Source organism: Gobius niger (assembly GCF_951799975.1).
Source record: "Gobius niger genome assembly, chromosome: 11".
NCBI classification, from domain to species: Eukaryota; Metazoa; Chordata; class Actinopteri; order Gobiiformes; family Gobiidae; genus Gobius; species Gobius niger.
Window position 1 is genome coordinate 13,641,332 of NC_136862.1, and position 20,853 is coordinate 13,662,184.

The 20,853-nt window shown below is 41.2% G+C and overlaps 2 protein-coding genes across 2 annotated transcripts in view; both read left to right on the top strand.

Annotated features, from left to right (window-relative positions):
- Positions 1–1,239: 1,239 nt before the first annotated feature.
- akap10 (A kinase (PRKA) anchor protein 10) lies at positions 1,240–12,173 on the top strand. Its single transcript, XM_079566150.1, has 15 exons — positions 1,240–1,462; positions 2,719–2,766; positions 3,269–3,454; positions 4,621–5,112; positions 5,191–5,289; positions 5,364–5,448; positions 5,585–5,708; positions 5,881–6,017; positions 6,087–6,231; positions 7,059–7,220; positions 7,376–7,485; positions 8,740–8,822; positions 10,284–10,336; positions 10,429–10,521; positions 11,142–12,173. The coding sequence occupies exons 1-15, from the start codon at positions 1,441–1,443 to the stop codon at positions 11,145–11,147; spliced, it is 1,845 nt and encodes a 614-aa protein (XP_079422276.1). The 5' UTR covers positions 1,240–1,440; the 3' UTR covers positions 11,148–12,173.
- Positions 12,174–13,019: 846 nt separating this feature from the next.
- Positions 13,020–20,853, top strand: part of lhfpl7 (LHFPL tetraspan subfamily member 7) — a 165,064-nt gene continuing 157,230 nt past the window's right edge. The window contains exon 1 of the mRNA XM_079566180.1: positions 13,020–13,850. Coding sequence (XP_079422306.1) covers positions 13,470–13,850 — 381 coding nt within the window. The 5' untranslated portion in view covers positions 13,020–13,469. The remainder of the gene's footprint in view (positions 13,851–20,853) is intronic.

The window sequence follows — 20,853 nt, forward strand, 5'->3', positions numbered from 1 at the left end:
GGGAACAACTCAATCTATGGGGACATGCACAAAATGTTAAAGTTTGAGTCAATATTTTTATTTGTCCTAATAGACTGATGGTGAGTCCCGGAGCATATACCACTTGAGAACCAATTCTGTATTCATTATAGTAAAAAAAGAAGTATTGATTTGCACACTTTGAAAATAATCTACATTTTGGAAATAAAAATTACAACATAGCAAATAAGGGTTTCATATTCATTTCATATTTTCATATCTGGCATTTGACTTGTAAATAATGCATAAAACAATGTTTGATTACATGCACAAGATGGATATGCTGTTGAAATTGAAAATAGGGGTGAGAGAGTGGGGTAAGTGAGTAAGAATAGCCCTTATATTTTGAGAATAAAACATTTTTGTTTTTATATTAGATTCTAGATTAGATTTTTACATGATTTTAACTTGCCAGATAAAAAAAGAAAGAAAAAAAGGCTGTAAAATAACTCAACTTTTTATGAAAGTGTTTTTCACGACTCAAGGTGAATTTTTGGTCTGATCACAAAAACGATCACCACAAAAAAAACAACTACATCTTGGCAAATTTTTCCCCCTCATGTTAGTCGGTCATTTTTGTTAATTGATAATAATAGTTAATTTTTAACTCTGCTCCATAAGAAACAATGAATAACAAACTACAGAAAATGTTAACGGACAATTCTATAGTTTTTGCATTGGTAGAGCTGGGTCTACTAGAGACAAGCAAATTAAATGAAATATTACATACAATTATTTGTGGGTTTTTAGAGACACAATTGCATAATCTACAGATGGTGTGCATGAAAAGAAAAATATTATCAGATTTTTTTCATTAAAGTGTAAAAAATAAGACTTAATGATGTTTAGTATTAATTTCACCTTTAAATTTGGTGGTTCAAGTTACCCCAAGACCTATCTAAAAGATGCAAACAACGAGAAAACATCACAAAATGTATGAATGTATCTATTTTATACTGTTTTTACACAACCACCACCAAAGCAAAAAAGTGGCTCATCTTACCCCCACTGGATTCTTTCAACTGTGTTAGCACTAGGCCAATACAATACATTTACAGCTTTATTTACATAAGATTGATTTACAGCTGGGGTTATGTCTTAATCCAAAAAATATTTAACCAGCCCTACAGTCAGCTGTTCTGCATCCAACAGCGCCCTCTTGCGTCCGCAGCTCCTTCACACACCATTTCCCACAATGCTACTGCCGCACTGTACCGGAAGTTAGACGTCTATTGACAATATGGCCGCGGAGCTGGATTTGGATTCGGAGAAATTTTCAATTTGACAGCGCGGAGCCGGGCTGAAGCACCGATCTGTTGTCGGCCGGGAGTTTGCGGGACAGATGCAGTTGAATGAAGGGCCCCGTGGTTTTAGGGGGCGGTGTCTGTGAGCTGAGGGAAGGTCCCAAGTTCGAGCGCCGTCATGTCGTTTTTCAAGAGGAAAGGTAAGGAAGCTCTGTGGGAGAAAGCTGCAACGTCAACGGCGGCTCGGCCCAGAGATCAGATGTAAATAACTGGACAGCGTCTGCCAGGAAAGTGGACACGAGCACAGGGCTTACTTTGTTTATGGTTTATCTGCACTTTGCTACTAATGCCACTGCTCCGAGACTGCTAGCTTAGCACTGGCCTTGCGGGTTTCTTTTCTTATCTTACCTAACGGTATAAAAAAACACTACATTCATATACTGTCGCGTGTTTTTGTTAGCTATATAACCTACAGAGTTATCTATTATTTGCGTCTGCATCGTCTCACTATGAACTGGCTGGATAGATTGATGGAGCTGCAGTCTCCCTCCATCCAGCAGACGAACCTGGTTCAATGGGTTTTACCATCAGAAGCTGCTGGAAGCTGTGATTTGTAAAACCATCTAGTCGTGTTGCCTTTACACCCACGTTTCCTGGCTTATTAAAACACCCCTGATATCGCCAGTTCATTCAGGATCAAAGGGTGAAGCAGGGTCAAGAATGTCGCTGGGAGTCGCTACCATCAGAACTATCAAGGAGTTCACTCTTTGGGGAAATGGAAAGTAGTGTGTTTCTTTATAGACCCCTGTGTTTAAAGCAGCTGACACAGCAGGACTCCCAAAAGAGGAAACACAACTACAGTGTAGTGCAGTGATGTAGTGACACTCAAGACAGACAGGAAGTGAGTGCTTTCTTGAGTAGATGGGATCAGCTTTCAGTCACAAAGTTGGCAGATATTATAAAAATGTGTTCATTTAAAACATGTTAAAACTTCTGGGCTTGTATTGATCTAGTAAAACTGTAGGTCCAGAAAATATCCCATCTTCCCTGTATTTCTTGGAGCTCTTTCTGCTTGTGGTGCCATAGTGAAGGCACAATTTATATTTGATTTTGTGTAGCACTATTGAGTTATGGAAGTGTTACTCTTTGGAATGATGATGGTTCTGCTTAGAATAAAAATAACGCATGTGCATACCCGCTTTAAAAAGTTTCTATATCATCATCAGTGGCAGCATGTGTGGCAACAACAGGTCGACTGTAAATAATGCCAGCATTTTCAAGCACTATAGGTTGTCTAGTATGTCCTGATGATGTCATGGTGTAACTGGATAGTATGTTTGTTCTGGACCCCCGCCTTGTCCCTCTTCATCTCAAGCCCCTTGGTTCCACCCGTTATTGTATGATGTGATTCATAATGCGCTTGTTGTTACAATGGTGCTCTCTTCTTTCGTTGCAGCCAAAACCAAAGAACCAGAAAAAGTGGCAGATGCAAAAGTAAACAGAGGTGAGAATATGACCTCATCATATCTAGTACAACCCTGTTTCGATATATTTGTGTTCTATACTATTCTGGTTGATTCATTGCTGCAATGTGTCACATGATCTGAAGTTATGACCTCAAGCCGCTAAAAGAGCACAGAAAGAGCATCCTCGTATAAAGTTTAACTGTGAAGAAAAGTGTCTCGCTCGAGGCTCTACTCACTGAGAGCCCTTTCAAAACCTGACTCTGTAAAGCACTTTTCATACAAGTCACCGTGAGGGCGCCTGGGCCATCACAACACGAGTCCAGTCTTTTTCAGGCCTTTGCTACGCATTCCAGATTGTTGATGTTTGTAATGTTAGGCAATACAGTACAAGGCAAGTTTATTTGTAGTTTTTGTTGTCATTTTCAGTCAGATTGATTTTTATCTTATTATTAAAAACAATCAAATATCACTATCAAAAGGAACTGCAATCCCTAGCAGGTTCTTGCACGTGTTTATATCCTTTTTTTTGTCCATGAACAGCCCCAGTCAGCCCACACTCTCCTTCTCTTGGACCGAAGAACCACAATGCCCCCCAGGACGTGTCGGGACCCAGCCATGTGGCCATCAGCGCCATCTCCGCAAACATGGACTCGTTCGCGCGGGGACGCACCGCTATCCTCAAGAAACAGCCCAGCCACATGGAGGCGGCGCACTTTGGAGATCTGGGTAAGCCGCCTCCATTCAGTTTGATCACAGTCATCACACACTCTGTTGCCATGTTGTTGCTCTGCGGTGACATTACCTGCATACCCTGAATAGATCCTTGTTGTGGTTATAGTGACGCTTCCTTTGCAAAGTTTCTTCATCGACAGTCTACTCTACTGCATGTCTTGTGCAAGAGGCAAACACTCCGCAATTAATCTGAGGTGCTTTGACTGCCCAGGAAGAAGCTTGTTAAACATTTCAGCTGAGGAATGTTGACACAGTTACACAAAGTCAATTGAAACTCTGCTGTTTTTTTTAATCAACAATACTCTATAATTAGAGGTGACAAAAACACGGTCTGCCCCATTCACTGAAAGGAGTTGGAGCTGCTCAGGCAAGTTGCTCAGAGAATAGTGGGTGAGTCAAAGGTGGAGAAACCTGTGCTGCAGCCTGAAACACTGGGCATCTGTTAGTGATAAGCCTCTGATGGATAGATATGTCTTTCCAACTTCCAACTAGTAGTTTCCAACTAGTAGTGTTTTTTGAGACTGTGAAGATTAAGGATTTGTATCATTCATTTTAGGTGGTATACTATAGGAGGAGTAAGGAATTGAAATGATGATGTTGAGAATTTATTGCCAAGAAGTTATTTTCCTTTGAAAAAAAGTTTGTGTAATGAAAGCATCATTTGTTTTCGGATCAATGCGTCCGTTCACAGTGTAGCCTCACATACTACATACATGCTACACAGCTATTGTGAAAGGACTATCACTCACTTGAGTTTAGTTATACTTTTGTATATTATATATATATATTTTTTATTTTATTTATAACATTTTTTGTTATAGTCTGTTTACCTTATTATTTACTGTTTACACTTCTTGTCCCCACAAAGTTCTTGGTAGTCATTGTATATAAGCACAATCACAATTTACCATATCATAATATAATTAATAAAGGCTATCTTATCTTAATATTTTTTTTTTTTCACATTTCCTGCCTCTTAGCACACCCTGAGTGTTTCTGAGAGCTGAATGTTACAAGTAAATTCCTCCATTATGAGATCAATAAAGGCTCATCTTTTCTGTCTTATATTTTGTGTAGATTTGTCTAACATTTGTATTTGTATGTTCAATGCTTTGACTTATGCAGATGAATTTGACACGTGTGTTTTCCATGTGTTGTAGGTCACTCCAGTGTAAACTACCAGCCGCAGGAGACCCGCTCTCGACTGTCTAAGACCGTGGACCAGGTTCTTCGGGACAATGTGGCCATGCCTCACTACATGAACTTCATGGTGCTGCGAGGAGCGGATCACCTGGTTCGCTTCTGGCAGGAGGCAGAGAGTTTCCGCTCCACCAGCTGGTCACGGGTTCGCGCTCACAGTCTGAACTCTGTCAAACACAGCTCTCTGGCTGAGCCTGTCCCCACCTCCCCAGACTCCTCTGACCCGTCTGAGCTCGCACAAGCTGCAGCTAACACACTCACACACCACAATAGCAACGACAGCCTCACAGCGCAGTGGGAGCGACGAGGGTCGTCCAGCTCAGAGACCGGACTGAGGCCAGGCACACCTCGAGCTGAAACACCAAGCAAGAACATGTCCTCAAAGACAGGCAGCCCCTTCAAGGGCCAGGCCAACAGCACGCTGCGGGACATCTCCGAAAAACTCATGAAAAGTATGCTCTCGACTCTGACTCACGCACACCACAAGCATCTCGTGGTCAATAACATCCTAACATGTTATTTTTCTTCAGGTATAGAAAAAGATGCTGTTACAATCTTTACTAAGTACGTCTCTCCAGATGCTGCTCGGCCCATTCCCATCACAGAACAAGTCAGAAACGACATTGTCGGTAAGAACTGTGTAACATTGAAATAGTACACTATCCGCTAACAGCTAAACATTGTTCTTTCCTTTTGTTTCTAGCAAAGATATGTGGTGAAGACGGCCTGGTGGACCCCAATAGCTTTGTCATTGCACAGTCTGTCGTATTCAACATCATGGAGCAACAGTGAGTTTGTGCTGATTCATGTTCGGCTCCTTCATCTGTTGACATTCAGATTACAGCATGTCATTTGTAACATAACCTCTAAATACCCACGGTGACAGCTAGGTTCACACTGACGCTGCCACTTGCTTCCCTGCAGGCACTTTAATGAGTTCTTATGGAGCCACCATTTCTGTAAATACCAGATTGAAGTGTTAACGAGTGGCTCCGTGTTTTTGGCTGACATCCTTTTCTGCGAGTCAGCGCTCTTTTACTTCTCAGAGGTGAGTGGACTCTCTGATACTTTCTTTTACTTACATGCCTCTGTCATATCTTCTGCAGTGATACATTAGTAGTACAGTAGTAGTCCATTTGAGATCAATAAAGTCTTATCAACCACTTTCCACCTAAGAAACCTCTGTTATAAGCATTTTGTGTCCTTTTTGTCATTTGCAGTATATGGAAAAAGAGGAGGCCATGAATGTGCTGCAGTTCTGGCTGGCCGCGGACAACTTCCAAAACCAATTAGCTGCTAAGAAGGGCCAGTACGATGGACAAGAGGCGCAGAACGACGCCATGATACTCTATGACAAGTATGAACCCATTACTCTCGATAAACCGTCTGTTATATACAAACAGTGACATTGGTTTTGGTCCTGCAGATATTTCTCACTCCAGGCCACAAATCCCCTCGGCTTTGATGACTCTGTGCGGATGGAGATAGAGTCGAACATATGCAGAGAGGGAGGGCCTCTACCCGACTGCTTCACCACTCCTCTTAGACAAGCCTGGACAACTATGGAGAAGGTCAGGCCAAACAAAATTAAAAGACCTAGAAAGATAAACAAAAATAGGTGTAAAAAAATGTGACATGGGACTTTTACAAACGACATCACACCCTCGAAAATTGGCATTTGGAGGAAGTGGTGTGCAGATTTCCAAATAAATGTCTAGAGCTTATCTGTTACAACAACTGGACCTGATTATTTCCAAACAACCGTTTCTGCACGGTGATGAACAAATCACAAATGCCGACTTCAACAGATGAGCTGCCATTGCTCAAATTGCCGGGACTCAATACAGAGAAGAATATAAAGTGGCTTTAGGTTTGTTAGCTCTAATGGCTGAGGTATATTCTGTGACATTCGTGACATTTCTTTGTGGTTAAGTTAACTTATAGATAGATAATTATAACAATGGAGGCAACAGACAGACTTGAATGGTCAAACTACCACAATGTTCCAGACATGCAGAGTCTCCAGTCCATCTTGACAGCTCTCGGGCTCGTTAGGAATAAACTATTTTCCCCAACATTCGTAAGCCAATTTGAGCATGATTTTACAAGAAAAACGTTGCACCCTTAATGAGGAGCGAGCTGTTAAATGTTGTTAATTGGTGTTTTGTTTTATTAGCTGCTTGACTGCTTCTCTTAAACTTTGATCCTCCGAAAGGTTTACGAGTCAAATTTCTGATAAATGATCCTATTACTGCACTGTGTAATGTGGCTGTCATGGCTTGTAGTAATTGAAAGTGACCAAAATCAAACTAAGCATGAAGGTCGGCAGCGAACCTTTGCAACTTGTGCCTGGAAATACATCCGGATGCTCATTTCTGCGTGTTGTGCCCATGTCCAGGTCTACATGCCAGGCTTCATCTCCAGTAACCTTTACTACAAATACCTGAGCGACCTCATCAACTCTGTGCGGGCAGATGAGTTTGTTAATGCCGGCTCTTCGGGTCAAGGCGGGTCGGCAGACGGCGAGCGTTCGAGCACCAGTGAAGGCTCTCAGACTCAGGTGAACCTACGTTCAGGCGGCGCCCTTTGACCCTCTGGCATTTACTGCTGTTACATGTTACATGTTATTAATGTCAAAACCACTTCATTAGGAATAGTGGGATGAAATGAAGGAGGAGTGTGACTAAATAATAGTGTGCTTGTGTGTATATTCAGCAAGGTGCTAAGAAGGCGGCCATAAAGATCTTGAAAAACTTTGATGAGGCAATAACAGTGGACGCTTCCAGCCTGGACCCTGAGACGCTTTACCAGAGACCATATGCTGGGTATGTACACTCAGTTTACCAGTGACTTACATGATATAAACATGACATCCCTGAATGATTTATGCATTTATTACTGGTCTGAGAGATCATATATGCAGAATCTTTGCAACTCTATGCAATGTCTTGTAAGCAAAGACAAAAGTCGGCTCAAAGTGCATATGAAACATTAGACACAATGTTTGTAAAACCATAGTTAATACAATTATACTTAAAATTCTGCAAAAGTGTCTAACCTCTTAACCCATGCCTTAACCGAGCACATTTTCTCCAGTTCTACCCAAATGTAAAAGTTCCTCGACTGGACTTACAACCTATAGGCCAGTGTAACATCTCATTTGACCTACAAAACTGATATAAAGGTCTTTCTTCGCGTTGTCACCGCCTTGATGTCACTTTTTCATTGTATTTTTAGAGGTGTTTTGTTGTTTGTCACGTTTTGCTACCTGTTTGTCGCCTGTTTTATTGCTTTTTCATCACTTTTTTTCACCTGTTTTGTTGTTTTTTGTCACCTTTTTGTCAGGCTGTATTTTGCTTTTTTGTTGCTCTTTTTATGCTTTTTTGCAGCGTTTTTATCATCATTTATGTCTTGTTTTTATCGGTGTTTTGACTCATTTTTTTTTTAAGATGCTTTTAGATGTGGGTAAAGCCGAACTGGAGAAAATGTGCTCTGTTAAGGCGGGGGTTAAGGGGTTTACCTTCTTTCCCTCGGTTTGAGACGTTTATTATTTTACTTCCTTATTGGACATGGCCAGGAAGTGACATATATATAGAGGTGAATATTTTCAACTGTTGCCATGCCAACCATGTTAAATCAATGAGAAATGTAAGTAAAAGTGAGTAAAATAAAAAAAGAAAAAGAGAGAATTTTTTTATTGGCTGGTAGAACTATGATTATCACTTACCACAGTAAAATCCTAATTACAAAAGTATTAAAAACCTATCATGTGCACTTTAATAGCTGACCTGCCTTCCTGCCATGTGAAGTCTGTATTGTGAGAGTTACTGTAGGACAACAGGAGTCGCTTGCTCGCAGTGAGTGGTGAGCCGTAACCCAATAAGCAGCGTCTGAATAGATAAATGTGCCCTAGTGTGAGACAAAGTAGTGTTCTGCCATAGTTTTAAATGACTGTTATGGACTACGCCTCCTAATACAAATGCAGTATGTACACCCGCTCATATGATCTTTGTGCCTGAGGCGGTGGTTTGTTCTGTCAGCTGTTGTCAGTCTTTTGGTCTTTGCTTCTTCGTCTGTAGGAAGATGACATTTGGAAAGGTGAATGAGCTCGGCCAGTTCATCAGAGAGGCCGAACCAGAACCTGATGTGAAGAAATCCAAAGGTAAACGATACTCCGACTGTTGTTTCACCTGTCAGACTCATGGCTCATTATTCTGCCGGTCCGAGCCTTCAAACTGCAATATCTTCTCATTCCGCATGCAGCGAAAAGCTCTGCTCTGTGGAATATAAATTTCATGTAGTGGCTGCCTTCACTCTAATAACAGCTCGGAGCCCACTAAAATATTTAGCATCATTTTTCTCACAGGAAAGTCTATCCACAGATATTAAATCTGTCTGTGATAGGAAAACAGTGTGTGCTGAAATAAGGCAGAACCATAACAGCCGCTACAGTTATCTAGTCCACCTCGCTTCTTGTGCCATTACCAAGCTCGAATTAATCGATCGGGCAGGGGCTTAACATCTACTGCTCACCAAAAGCCTCTTGTAAATAATTAAGATACAATACGTTTATCCATTTTATAAAAGCAGTAGTACAAAGTTACAATTTTACGGAGGGCTGCTTTGACAAAGAAATCTGTCATGAATCTGGCACAAAGTGTATCTTTTTTTATTTTGAGCAATTTTACATTCATTTTACCTTTCAAAATACATACAGTGTGGATGCTCAAAATGGAGTCGGCTGAAGCAATGAGCTTATAAGTGCCTACCCCATGTTCAATTCAATATACATTTACATAACATAATAGATTATAAAGTCTAGATTACATTGATTTTTGATACAAGCAAGTCCTTCCTGAGCTGAACAGATACAGATTATTAACGATACAATCATCAGTTTTAAACTTCAGACTTAGCAAAACTTGCCATGAAGAGTATTTAAATGCATAACACAGCAGCTTGGTACATTTGTTATAGATGTTTGTAGAACGAACCAAAAGAAACAGAACACTTGATAGAATGGATAATATCTAATAAGAATTACTACGTCATTAATCTTACTTTTGAAGAAGATAATTCGAGATCAAGGCACAGTACGTCATATATGGCAGTATCAGCGTATTATATAAGAGATGCAAGGACCTAGGACATAGCATGTGTTTAGCTTTATGTAAAATTCCAAGTGACCTGTACATTTTGGATTTAAAATGGGCCACATGGGGTTGCCAATGTAGTTTATTGTCAATAATTACGCCCAAGAATTTAGTGTCATAGAACATTGTCTATAGTAATTTTGACAGGTTGATTTATTTTCCGGTTGCTAAATACCATAAATTTAGTCTTATTTATATTTAATGAGAGTTTATTGATGTCAAACCACTTTTTGAGGGTCATTAATTCTGTTTCCACTGTGTCAAGAAGTTGAGTGATATATTTTCCAAAACAAAAAATATTGGTGTCGTCTGCAAATAAAATGAAATGAAGACATTTTTGATACATAAGTGTTCTAATAAGAGATTCTGTGTATTTGTGTTTATCTAATGAGTTAATGAGTTTGTGCATGTTTTTGAGACCTTGGCGTTATCCTTAAATCAGCTGTTCAATCGTGTATTTTCTATTCAAGGGTCAATGTTTTCTCAAGCTATGAAGAAGTGGGTTCAAGGCAACTCTGACGAGGTGAGGACATAGATTTTACTGGCATTGAATAAACTGACACCAGCTCTTTGCTCGAAGAATGAGGGTTTTACTTTGTGATTGCTGCTCTTAAGGCCCAGGAGGAGATGGCGTGGAAAATTGCCAAGATGATCGTCAACGATGTTGTCCATCAGAGTAACCATGACAGCCCTGTCAAGTCCACAAAGGTATGACGAATCGCGCTCGGTCTGTGCAGCATTGTCAAAGAAGACAATTTAACCCACATGGTTCTTAAATATATGACACTATATACCTGTCGATCCAACAAACCAGGTGAAAAACAGGTTCAATTAATTGTTGGAAAAAAGTGTTGTAAAGTTTCAAGAAGTCATGCAGGCATTTATCTCCACTCCTGCAATGCACTCTACAAAGTCTTAGCTACACTGCACTTAAAGGGATATAATTTTAACCATTTTGCATTTTAAAGACCTTATATTTGAGCAGCATCAGCTTCGTGGTTGTATAAGCTACGCAGCGGAAAATAGTCCCTCAAAATGCGATCATTCATGTGATGCAAGGTCAGTTATATTCCAAAAATTATTCTATCGACACAGACATTTATATGGTTAGTCAGATGTTATAAGTGATTTGCCTCCGGTGCACTGTGGAGCGGGTCAGTTGTATTTGTATGAGGAGCATGAAAGAGTCGATATTTAGAATCTTGTTAAAATATGAAAAAAAAAAAAAGACCTGCACAGTAAATTGATCATTTTCTTTACTTAATTTTGTAATATTAGAATAATATCTTTGTAAGTTATTAACATGAATCTCTTCTGTTTGTTTACAGCTATGACCCCACTGAGGAGCCAAAGTCACTCCAAAAGTCCAGCATTGGTTGTGCCAGTGAGAGACTTTACATTGCCCTGCTATTACCTGCATCACTCCCGAATCGAACAAGGCTTTTTCTCTTCTTAACCTCCCCCTGACAGCACTGTATGTGTGGCTATGAGTGGAGCAGTGCACACTCGGGGAATGTGAACTCGCATCTCTACAGCTCTTATCACTATCATGGAACACAAGAATTTACAAAGTGTGATGTTGAAGAGTCACCTTGGAGATGGACACAACATAGAGCCAGAAGAGAGCTCGCATCAGAAGCACTCCCGCTGCACGGCTGTAGCCAAGTTATCAAATGTGTGAGAGTCGGTCGGACCGAGCGGAGGAAGTTGCAATAGCGTCACTTCCGCACAGCTTTTATAACCATTCCGTTTTTAGATGATGCAGCCACACCGCTCCTGGAGCAGATGAAGTTGCTGTATGGTTTTAAAACCTGCACCTGCCTCCCCCAGCCTTTCCCTGGAGGAGTTGTGTCGCCTTGGCTGTTCAGCGACAGGAGCTTGCTGTGGCTGTGCTGTACTGTAGGACTTACTGTAGGACATAAAGACAATGGATGATTTCAATCAGCTGCTGGCCTGGTGGTCACTTTTGTGAGCGTTCACAAAGCATTGTAGAAATACTCCCTAATGAACTGAGCGCTCCGATCGTAATTGAAAACAAGCTTTGTGACATAAATGTTCTAAAGATGTATGTAGATTTCTGGTTTATCCCTAATACTCCTGTTAGTCTCCTTTGGTGATACAGTGACTGTCTATTTGTAAATCCTATTGAATCAAACTTGAGTGATTACTAGATGGTGCAACTGAATAATACACTCATGGAAGACAACTTATTTTTATTTCATCAAAGCCTTACCATAATGTGGAACCAGAAAAAAACCTTTGGTACTATGTACCTCTAAAGTTTTCTGATATGTATGTGTACTTAATCTATAATATATTTAAAATGTGTATGATTTAAATACATATATTATGAAAATTGAGCGTGCTGGATTTTGTTTCCATTTGATACAGTCGTTGGTGCTTTAATGGGTGCAGATAAATCCCTTTAATTATTTCTTTGACCATGGGGTGGCAGTGTTGAACACTTTGTAATGCACCAGGGAAATGCTCTTCAGACGCAACAGAAGGTGAATGAACAATTGGCCTGTGCACTTCTGTCAGGGAAAGTTTGCTAATATGTTTGATTCTTTGCTTTGCTTCAGGCCGTAATGTACAGGTTTGTTTTATCAGTGAACTGCGTTAGATATTTCTGAAGCACGTGGAGCTGGCGCGCCCTCCTGCCCAGAGTCACATCATGCAGTGTCCGTGAGGTAAAATAATCAACTAAATCTATATCCTACATGTTCTTAACTCATAATCATTAAGACAGTAAAATGTGAAGTGCATCTCACTTTATTTTTATTTCATTAAAATGCACTACAGGTCAGGAAGGAAGGGCTGTTCCACAAAAGTGTGTTAAAGGAAATATGACTTATTATTCTAGAATATATGCGTGTCCCCTAAAACACATTACTCATACAATGATAACACGTAGGCCACTGTTCATTAATAATGTAAGACGCTTTATGTGCTGCAAAATACATGTCAATTTCTTGGAGTTGACAGACAAATACCGGAAGTCACATCAACCTCTTCGCATCCTTGTGAAATGCATTTGACATTTGCGCATTGATTTGCTTTGCGCATTTACGAAATAAAACATCTGCACGGCGAGAGTTCAGATAATCGATCCATTCTTAATATTACATCTGCCTAAAAAAATAGTCCCGTCTCCATCGTGCTGTTATTATGAAGGCGTAGGACGGAAATGTCGGTATGAAACCTCTCTAACTTGGTGGAGCCATGCCTCAGTCGCACTAATTCAGGAGGCAAGTGCGGTGCGTCTCGGGGTTGAGCCACTCAGAGGCAGAGTCTGGAGCAGCGGGACACGCACCCTCACTCTTGGTCCTGGCGCAGCGCTACTCTGGCGGAACAAGTCCTCGGACGCACGCATTGCTATGACAACTGCGCATCCACTTTTGGGTGTGACAAATTTCTTAGGCGTATGTGTCAGATCTGGCCTCATCCCGCGGCACTTGTGAAGGCGCGGATGACTTAAATCCATCTTCTGCTGCTTTCGGGACGTCTTTTCCCCCCCCAGTTTTTTGTTTTGTTTTGTTTTACTGTATCCCCCTGTCTGCACATGTTTAGGACGCGAATGTGGATCCATGATGGAGGGATGCGCGCACGCTTCTGGCCACGGGCTGAAGTTGAAGTTTTGAAGGTGTGAACTCCAAATGCATCCGCTCCTCAGCCGGGAGAAGAAAGAAGAAGAAGACGAAGAAGAGGAGGAAGAAGTCGGTTTTGGGGTCGGCTTTTTGCCCCACGCTGCCACCACCACCACCACCACCACCATGTTCAGCTGCGTGGGCTGCTTCTGGGTGCTCCTGTCCTCCGCTCTGGTCGCGGTCTGTAGTTTCAGCTTCATCTCGCCCGCGTGGATTGTTAAGGAGCAGCTGCGAAACAACCACCACCCACAGCACCACGGCCACAGCAACAAGGACTCCGTGAGTTTTGGGCTGCTGTGGCACTGCTCGGAGTCCCTGGATCACATGTACAGATGCTACACCTTTGGAGGATTGGGCAAATTCGCGGAGATCCCCTCCAGCTCCTGGCAGGTAGTGAACCCCACACAGCTTTTACGCACCGCTGACGCACATAAGGTTATATGTTGGAGTGCTCAAACTGTTGTCAGATTTCTCCCTCTAAGTTCTGGTGTTGTTGCTAGTTTCTAGAGACTGTCCTGGTTCTACTTTGGGGTCAGAACTTGTAGTACTTGTGGAAGAGCGGTTTTCTTCGCATTCTCTCATCCATATAAAAGGAAAGTCTCTGGTTTCAGTTTCATAACTTGTTTGGCCTTTCACTGTTTCATTGAGAAGTTCTTATGGGTTTCTATTAGGCACTGCTCTCTATGTATACCACTCATCAATGGCACTAAAGGCATTGACAATAAAGTATTATCCAGTTTGGTACTCGGGCTGAATTCGTCACTGTTTTAACCACTACTCCTGACCACTGTTTATATCAGGGGTGTCCAAACTTTTTGTCTCCTGCATATACAGCACCTACAGTAACTTTACCTCATTCTTTAACTCAAAGAAAATGCCACATTCGATTATTTTGAAAGTGTCAGTTCAGCATCAATTCTTTTATAAGTCTTTTTTTTTTTAACATATAGCCTACTGTTGTCGATGTTGACAACCTTTGCAATAAAAGTTGGAAAACTGAAAGTTGATGCTACAACACTCTGTGATTAATAAATACCAAGACACCACAACAGTGTTTCCAATAGGAGTGAAACAGCGCCCCCAATTTGACGCTGGTGGTCAAACAGTGTACTGCATCCATATTTACCATTGAGAATGAATGGAAGAGTTTTAACCACACTCAGCGCAAAAGGTCACTCTCTGGCGGGCCAACAGAATTGTTTCGGCGTGCCAAATTTGGCCCCACTCCCGGTTTGTATCCATCCTTCATTTAAAGCTGCATTATGGAACTTTTTATGTGAAAAAAAGGTTTGATTTGTGCACATTTTACCTTTTAGTGACATAGTGGCTGTATGAGTGGTCAACATGTCGCCTTTGCTTTCCATCACAGCGTCCTCTACGAAGCGTTTCTAATATGTTTTCACAGTGTACGAACCCTCTCACCAGAAAACATACCAAACAATTGATCCTGGAAAGTTGTAGAGGCCACAGTGATGGAAAGTAAAGGCACCATGTTGACCGCTCATACAGCCATTGGTCAGAAAAGGTGTCTTACGCACAAATATCAAGTTTGTTTTTTCGCTTAAAAAGTTCCATAATGCTGCTTTAACTACCAATTCACTAACAATGCCCATTTTTGTTTATTGTGGTTCATTAAAAGCAAATGTTTTGTCCATGTTGTGAGAAGTACTGTTTCAGAGCGTCCACTAATGTTCACCTTCACGAGTCATTAGTAAACAAGTGTAAATGACTTTAGCCTAAGCTGATACTGAGGAGCTTGTTTTGACAAATGGCAGCGGCTCAGCGCTCTGTCACAGTGTGATGAATCTCTTCTGGGCTCCTTTACGCTGCACGCGCCCCATACATGACATGGTAGAACGCTGCAGGATTCCTCTCTGATTTCTATGCCCTCCCGCTTGGATTTTTGGGAATGCATTTTTGTGATTTCAGTCAGGACGGGAGCACTGATACGTTGATGTGATGAGGGGTGCAGCATAGAGAGCGGCATCTGCAGCACAGCACGCCTGACACACATCAAAGCCGTTAAAGTGGCAGAGAGTTGGCAGGCTTTTTAGTGATCACGACTCCCCACCAGTAGTTTCAATTTGCCATGTCGTGGTTTAATTGAACTCTGTGTGAGCGTGTGTCTGTCCATTGCACATACAAGTAAACAGTAACATTATGTGCAAAAGGGCAAAGAGAGCAAGGATTTATCTGTGGCTATTGATATTAAACTATAAATAGGGATAGTTTTTCAGTTTCAGGGCAGAGTCACTCTAATTGTTATTATACATATTAGGGCCCTGTACCCTGTAGCAGGTACATAAATAAAACGGTTCATTGGTTCAAACTCATTATTAACTTTCTTACACATTTTAACATCCCAATTCTTCACAGAGATGAGTTTATCAGCCTCCTTCACAACCTTCAGGATCTCTTGCAGGGTCACTGTCACAGAAATGTTAACAAAGAGGACTCTTCAAATCATTTTTCCACAAATGTCTGAGTTTACAATATGCAGAAACACTTTCTTTGAAACTACCCAAATTTAGTACAATGTAATGTGCGATCTAATAATGTGAGTTACAAACATGATGGAATAATATATATTTGGGCGTTGGAGGTACATGATATAATAAGACATGAGATCCTTAGGGTTAGGGCTTAAAGGGGCTAGATGCAAGTTAGCCATTTTATACTCACTACTGCCACCTCAGGTCTGACGTGTAACTGCGCCTTCTATATTAAGCTCGTGCATGACGGCAATTCGGACCCGATTTAACACCTTTTTGAGTGACAGTGCAGGATTTAGAGGCAGTTGTGGTGAACAGGTCTGGGCTCATTCTACACATTAGGACATTGCTGGAACATGTAGGGGGAGGAAAATCCTTTTTTGTTTTGTTTTTTAAACTCTGTATAGTCCTTTTAAGGTTAGGGTTAGGGTCTATCAAGTATTACACATTATTCCATTTGTGTATGTACTACATAGGAATAAGTTATTACAGATTGTTACAAAGCAGATTACATTGTGCTAAATTTAGTTTAGGTACAATGTGTCATGGTAGTGTCACCCAATACAAGTCAATGATAAAGGTATAGAGCCTGTAACATTGACTGATAATAAACTTTGGTTTATACCTACAATAAGCTAAATAAACCTGAGGTGAAAAGTATATTTTTGTTGTTGCCTAATCAGCTTTTATTCCGCTCCCAGAGTTCTTCTACATCTTAGAAATTCTTTAAAATTAGGTTTTAATGACTGCACCCTTTTGCTTGTCTGTAGATCCCGGCCTGACTGCAACTACTACTACTGACACTACTACTACTGACATTACTACTGCTACTGCTACTGCTACTGCTACTGCTATTACTGCAACTACTACTACTGACACTACTACTACTGACACTACTATTACTACTACTACTACTACTACAACAACAGCGACTACCTGTTCCAAACCTGTGACCTTCAGATTGCAATGCACGGGACACGAGTCAATTCATTTAGAGAATCAACAATGTGACGTTTCCTCAGAAATGTCCTTGAGATATAAACATCATAATAGAATCTAGCCAGTTGTTCTTCTGACATTGACACAACTCATTGTTTGATGCTTCAGCAAAACAATTGCCCTCATTAGGAGAACTGTATCTTGAAGAGTCCAACTTCCTTGCTTGCAAATCTGTAAAGCCTGCCACAGTATTGCAGCAACAACCGAAAGTTATGATTTATGCATGAAGCCCAATTAGCATTTGAAAGAGCGATATTAATAAGTGGCGGCTTGTGTGATTGTAGCAGCACTAGAATCTGTGAGGAGAGATGAATCCTCCTTTCACACACATGCACAGGTGCGATAGGGCCACTGCGGGCTGCGTTTTGCTCGTGGGTGCTCCGTATCATTTATAAATTTCCGAGGCCAGGGAAGTGGTGCACTGCGCTGTGTTTAAGGCTCATTTGACTAAAATCCAGAGTCGTTTTGCTGCTTAGCCAGTCATCAGTAAGTCAATTAATGCTCCCTCCGCACAGCTGCGAGCGCCAGCGTGTTGTGGGTCTGCCGGCACACGCATGTCTACTCCGCTGTCCATTAATAAAGGTGAGGGGTCATTAAGTTTTCATTTGAGTTATTTTATTACTCCGCCCCTCTCCACTGATGTGTGCACAAACCCAAACGCTTACATAGGCAACATTTCTTACCATCTATCCTCAAATATAATAGCATAGGCAATGGTGAACGGGTACAAGCCCTGGAGAAAGTGCTTTGAATATGTGTTTTTGAATGTAGATCAGCATAAACAAGTCTGCGTATCATGGCAAGGTCTGTTTTCTTCCCTAGTTTTTCACTTGAAAGCAGATTTAGTTCATGGGAAAAATGTAATAGGTTTGGTCATGTTTGTAGAGCTCAACCCAAACGGTTTGCATGTTTTATACATAATGAAATCTATTATGAAGGCTCTGTGTTGAAATAACTGTATTTGCTAATTGTGACCGATCAAATCGAGTTTTCAATCAGATTGCAGTTAAAGCCACAACACGTAGAATTTTACCCCAAAAATGTAATTAAAATACAAGATTTTATTTTATGGCAGATATTTTGAGCAGTGAAATAGACCTCATAAATGTACAAACAAACATGTGATTTTGCTGTGAGCGGCTCAGCTCTCCTAAGATATGACTGTAACTTTAGCGGGAGTGGGTGCGTCTCTCGCTCGTTTCCGTGGAGATGTTGACTAAAGTCAGCTGAATTTGAGATTTAAACAGGTCAGGTCCCCATCCAGATCCATTCTTTGATTACCAACTGCTGTAATGACATATTCTGTGTTGAGCAGGTCATTTGGAGCATGTTTTGTACTGATGGTAACAGTATAGTTCAAAATGTTACGCAGTGTGCCTTTAATTGTGCAGCTCTATCCCAGATGAGGCCCTTGTTGTAAGTAGTGATGCTGTATATTCTTCTATTCTGTTATTGAGAACGCACCTTGGATTATGTCAAATGAGGAATTGAACTGCCAACCCTATAAATACATGGCAACTTCTTTACTATATTACTTCACTTTGACACAAATCACTTTAAACAACTACACACACGCTATAAAAAGTGCACCACTGGTCCCTATCGTAGGAGGGTGCGCTCTTACCTCGAGTCATCTCCAGACTAGTGTGTTGTGTGAAGGCGGAGGAGGACATAACCAGAAGTGAAGAATAGCAGCTGGAGGAGGGGTGTCTCCCTCCCTGTGAGCCTGCCCTACTTGTGTGAGAGTTTGTGTTGTTGAGTGTATTTTTTTTTCTGCCGTTGTTGTCTAAATCTCTGTGGCTCAGTCTGGTGCTTTCCAGAGCCCAGTGCTGCAGGCCACATCCAGACTCCCATTTACCCAAACACACTAACAAGCACCAGCATGGGCTCAGACCAAGAGTAAATATGCATGCATTACAAAAGCTGTGTTAACATAGCGTAGAAGAGATAGGACTTGTGCCTGGCTGGATTTGTATGCGAATGTGCTCATTGCATTGGCCATTTACAGGTTGTCACTGGCTTTAATGTGTAAGCTGCAATAACTTCATTCAAACTCCACAACAAGGTGTAAAGCTTCCCTAGTCTGTGTGCCGCGTCTAAGTCTAGAAGAAATTTTGAGTTTGGGCAATGGTTAGCACAGCAAGAAGGTCCCAGGTTTGATCCCCATATTGGAGAATAAACAACGGCGTCTGAGAAGAAAGATGAAATATGGGCAGATGTCTTATGCAGGAGAAGTTTATTTAAAGTGCGGGACCCGGAGATATGAACTCGAGACATTGCGCTGGTCTTACCATTCAAGTCTGCCTATGCTTCCACAGAAGAGGGATAAATAACTTATGTCGAGCGTCATACTGATACGTTCAATGGCTGAGGGTCGGCGCCTGAGCACCACAGTCAAGACTATGACAGAGATAGGATGACTGTACAGCATGACCCAGTGTGATAAATAGCGATTTAATTATATTATTTTACACCCCAGACCGGGCTTTCTGTGTGGAGTTTGCATGTGCCTGCATAGGTACCATCAAATCAAATGTTATTTGTATAGCGCCTTACAACAGTCAGAAGGAATCACAAAGCATCAATGAATTAGACATCTATAAATAGAAATACAAATGGCAAAGCACGTTTATTTGTATGTATATTTTTATATTAAAATTCGTTGAAATACGATCAATCTCCATAGGCAGCAGTAAAAAAAAGACTTTTGTTGTATGAAACTGAAACACAGCCTCACCGTGTTTGGTGGAGACTCTGGGAACCACCAGGAGACCCCTCCCTGAGGATCTCAGGGCCCGAGGTGGTTCATATGGCTGTAACATGTCAGAGAGATACTTTGGTGCCTGTCTCTTCATGGTCAAAAATGTCACAAAATGTCCACAGGCAAATGTACATAAAAACAGCAGTCGAGTCTGAATAGATGTGTCATGCTTTGAGGAAGTGTGTTCCACAGCTTAACCTTAACCTTCCTCTGGTTTCTGCTAAAATACTGTTTGTACGGTTCCCCTCTTGGGCCAGGACTCTCCTCCTGGTTAAAAGCAGCGACCTGAATACAATTGCCACAGAAATGAAAAACTGTTCTTATATATGTGTTTTTGTTTTATTTTTTTCCCTATTGGGCATGTTTGTATTGTCCACAGTCTTGTATTTCTGTGTGTCGGTGAGCCAAAGATGAATTTCTACCTCGGTAGACAATACAATTCTATTCTATTCTATTAATTTTTCAATGAACAAATATATAGAGTTGCGTCAAAGGGAAAGAAAGAAACGTCATTAGATTTTTTTTTTATAGCTAAATTGCTATATGTTACGTCTCTGCATTTGACCCATTCTCAATGCCACTGGGGCCACCTGTCAGAGAAGTGAGTAGGCAGCCTGGGCCGGCGCTCGGGGACCCCTGTGTATGGGGTGCCGACGAGAACATGCAAACTCCACACAGAAAGGACCCGTCCAGCTGGGAATCAAACCCGGGACCTTCTAGCTGTAAGGCACGAACTGCTGCCTTTTATATGCTTGCTATGAGTCTTGGTGTAACTACCCTGGTGAGAAAATGGCTGCAGAAGATTACTTCCCATCACATCATAACCGTTTATGTATTTGATCAAAAATGGGTTTTATCTGAGACTGTGATTGTTGCCGCACTCAATAAATAAAAACATTTTTCATGCGCACATCCTCTCTCCGAGCCTATTTGAGGAGTTGACCATTTTGTGCAATTTTCTGTTTGTATCAAATTGCTCTCTGACCAAAAATGAAATACAATGACACGCAATCATTCGAACCATAAAGCATTTTTATTGACAAAATTTCTTTGTTCATCCGACGAACATTAGGTTTATTGCCGTAATAAAACTGTCTTTCCTGCTCGCCGCGATTTTTCAGTGCAAATTAGTTGTTGCACT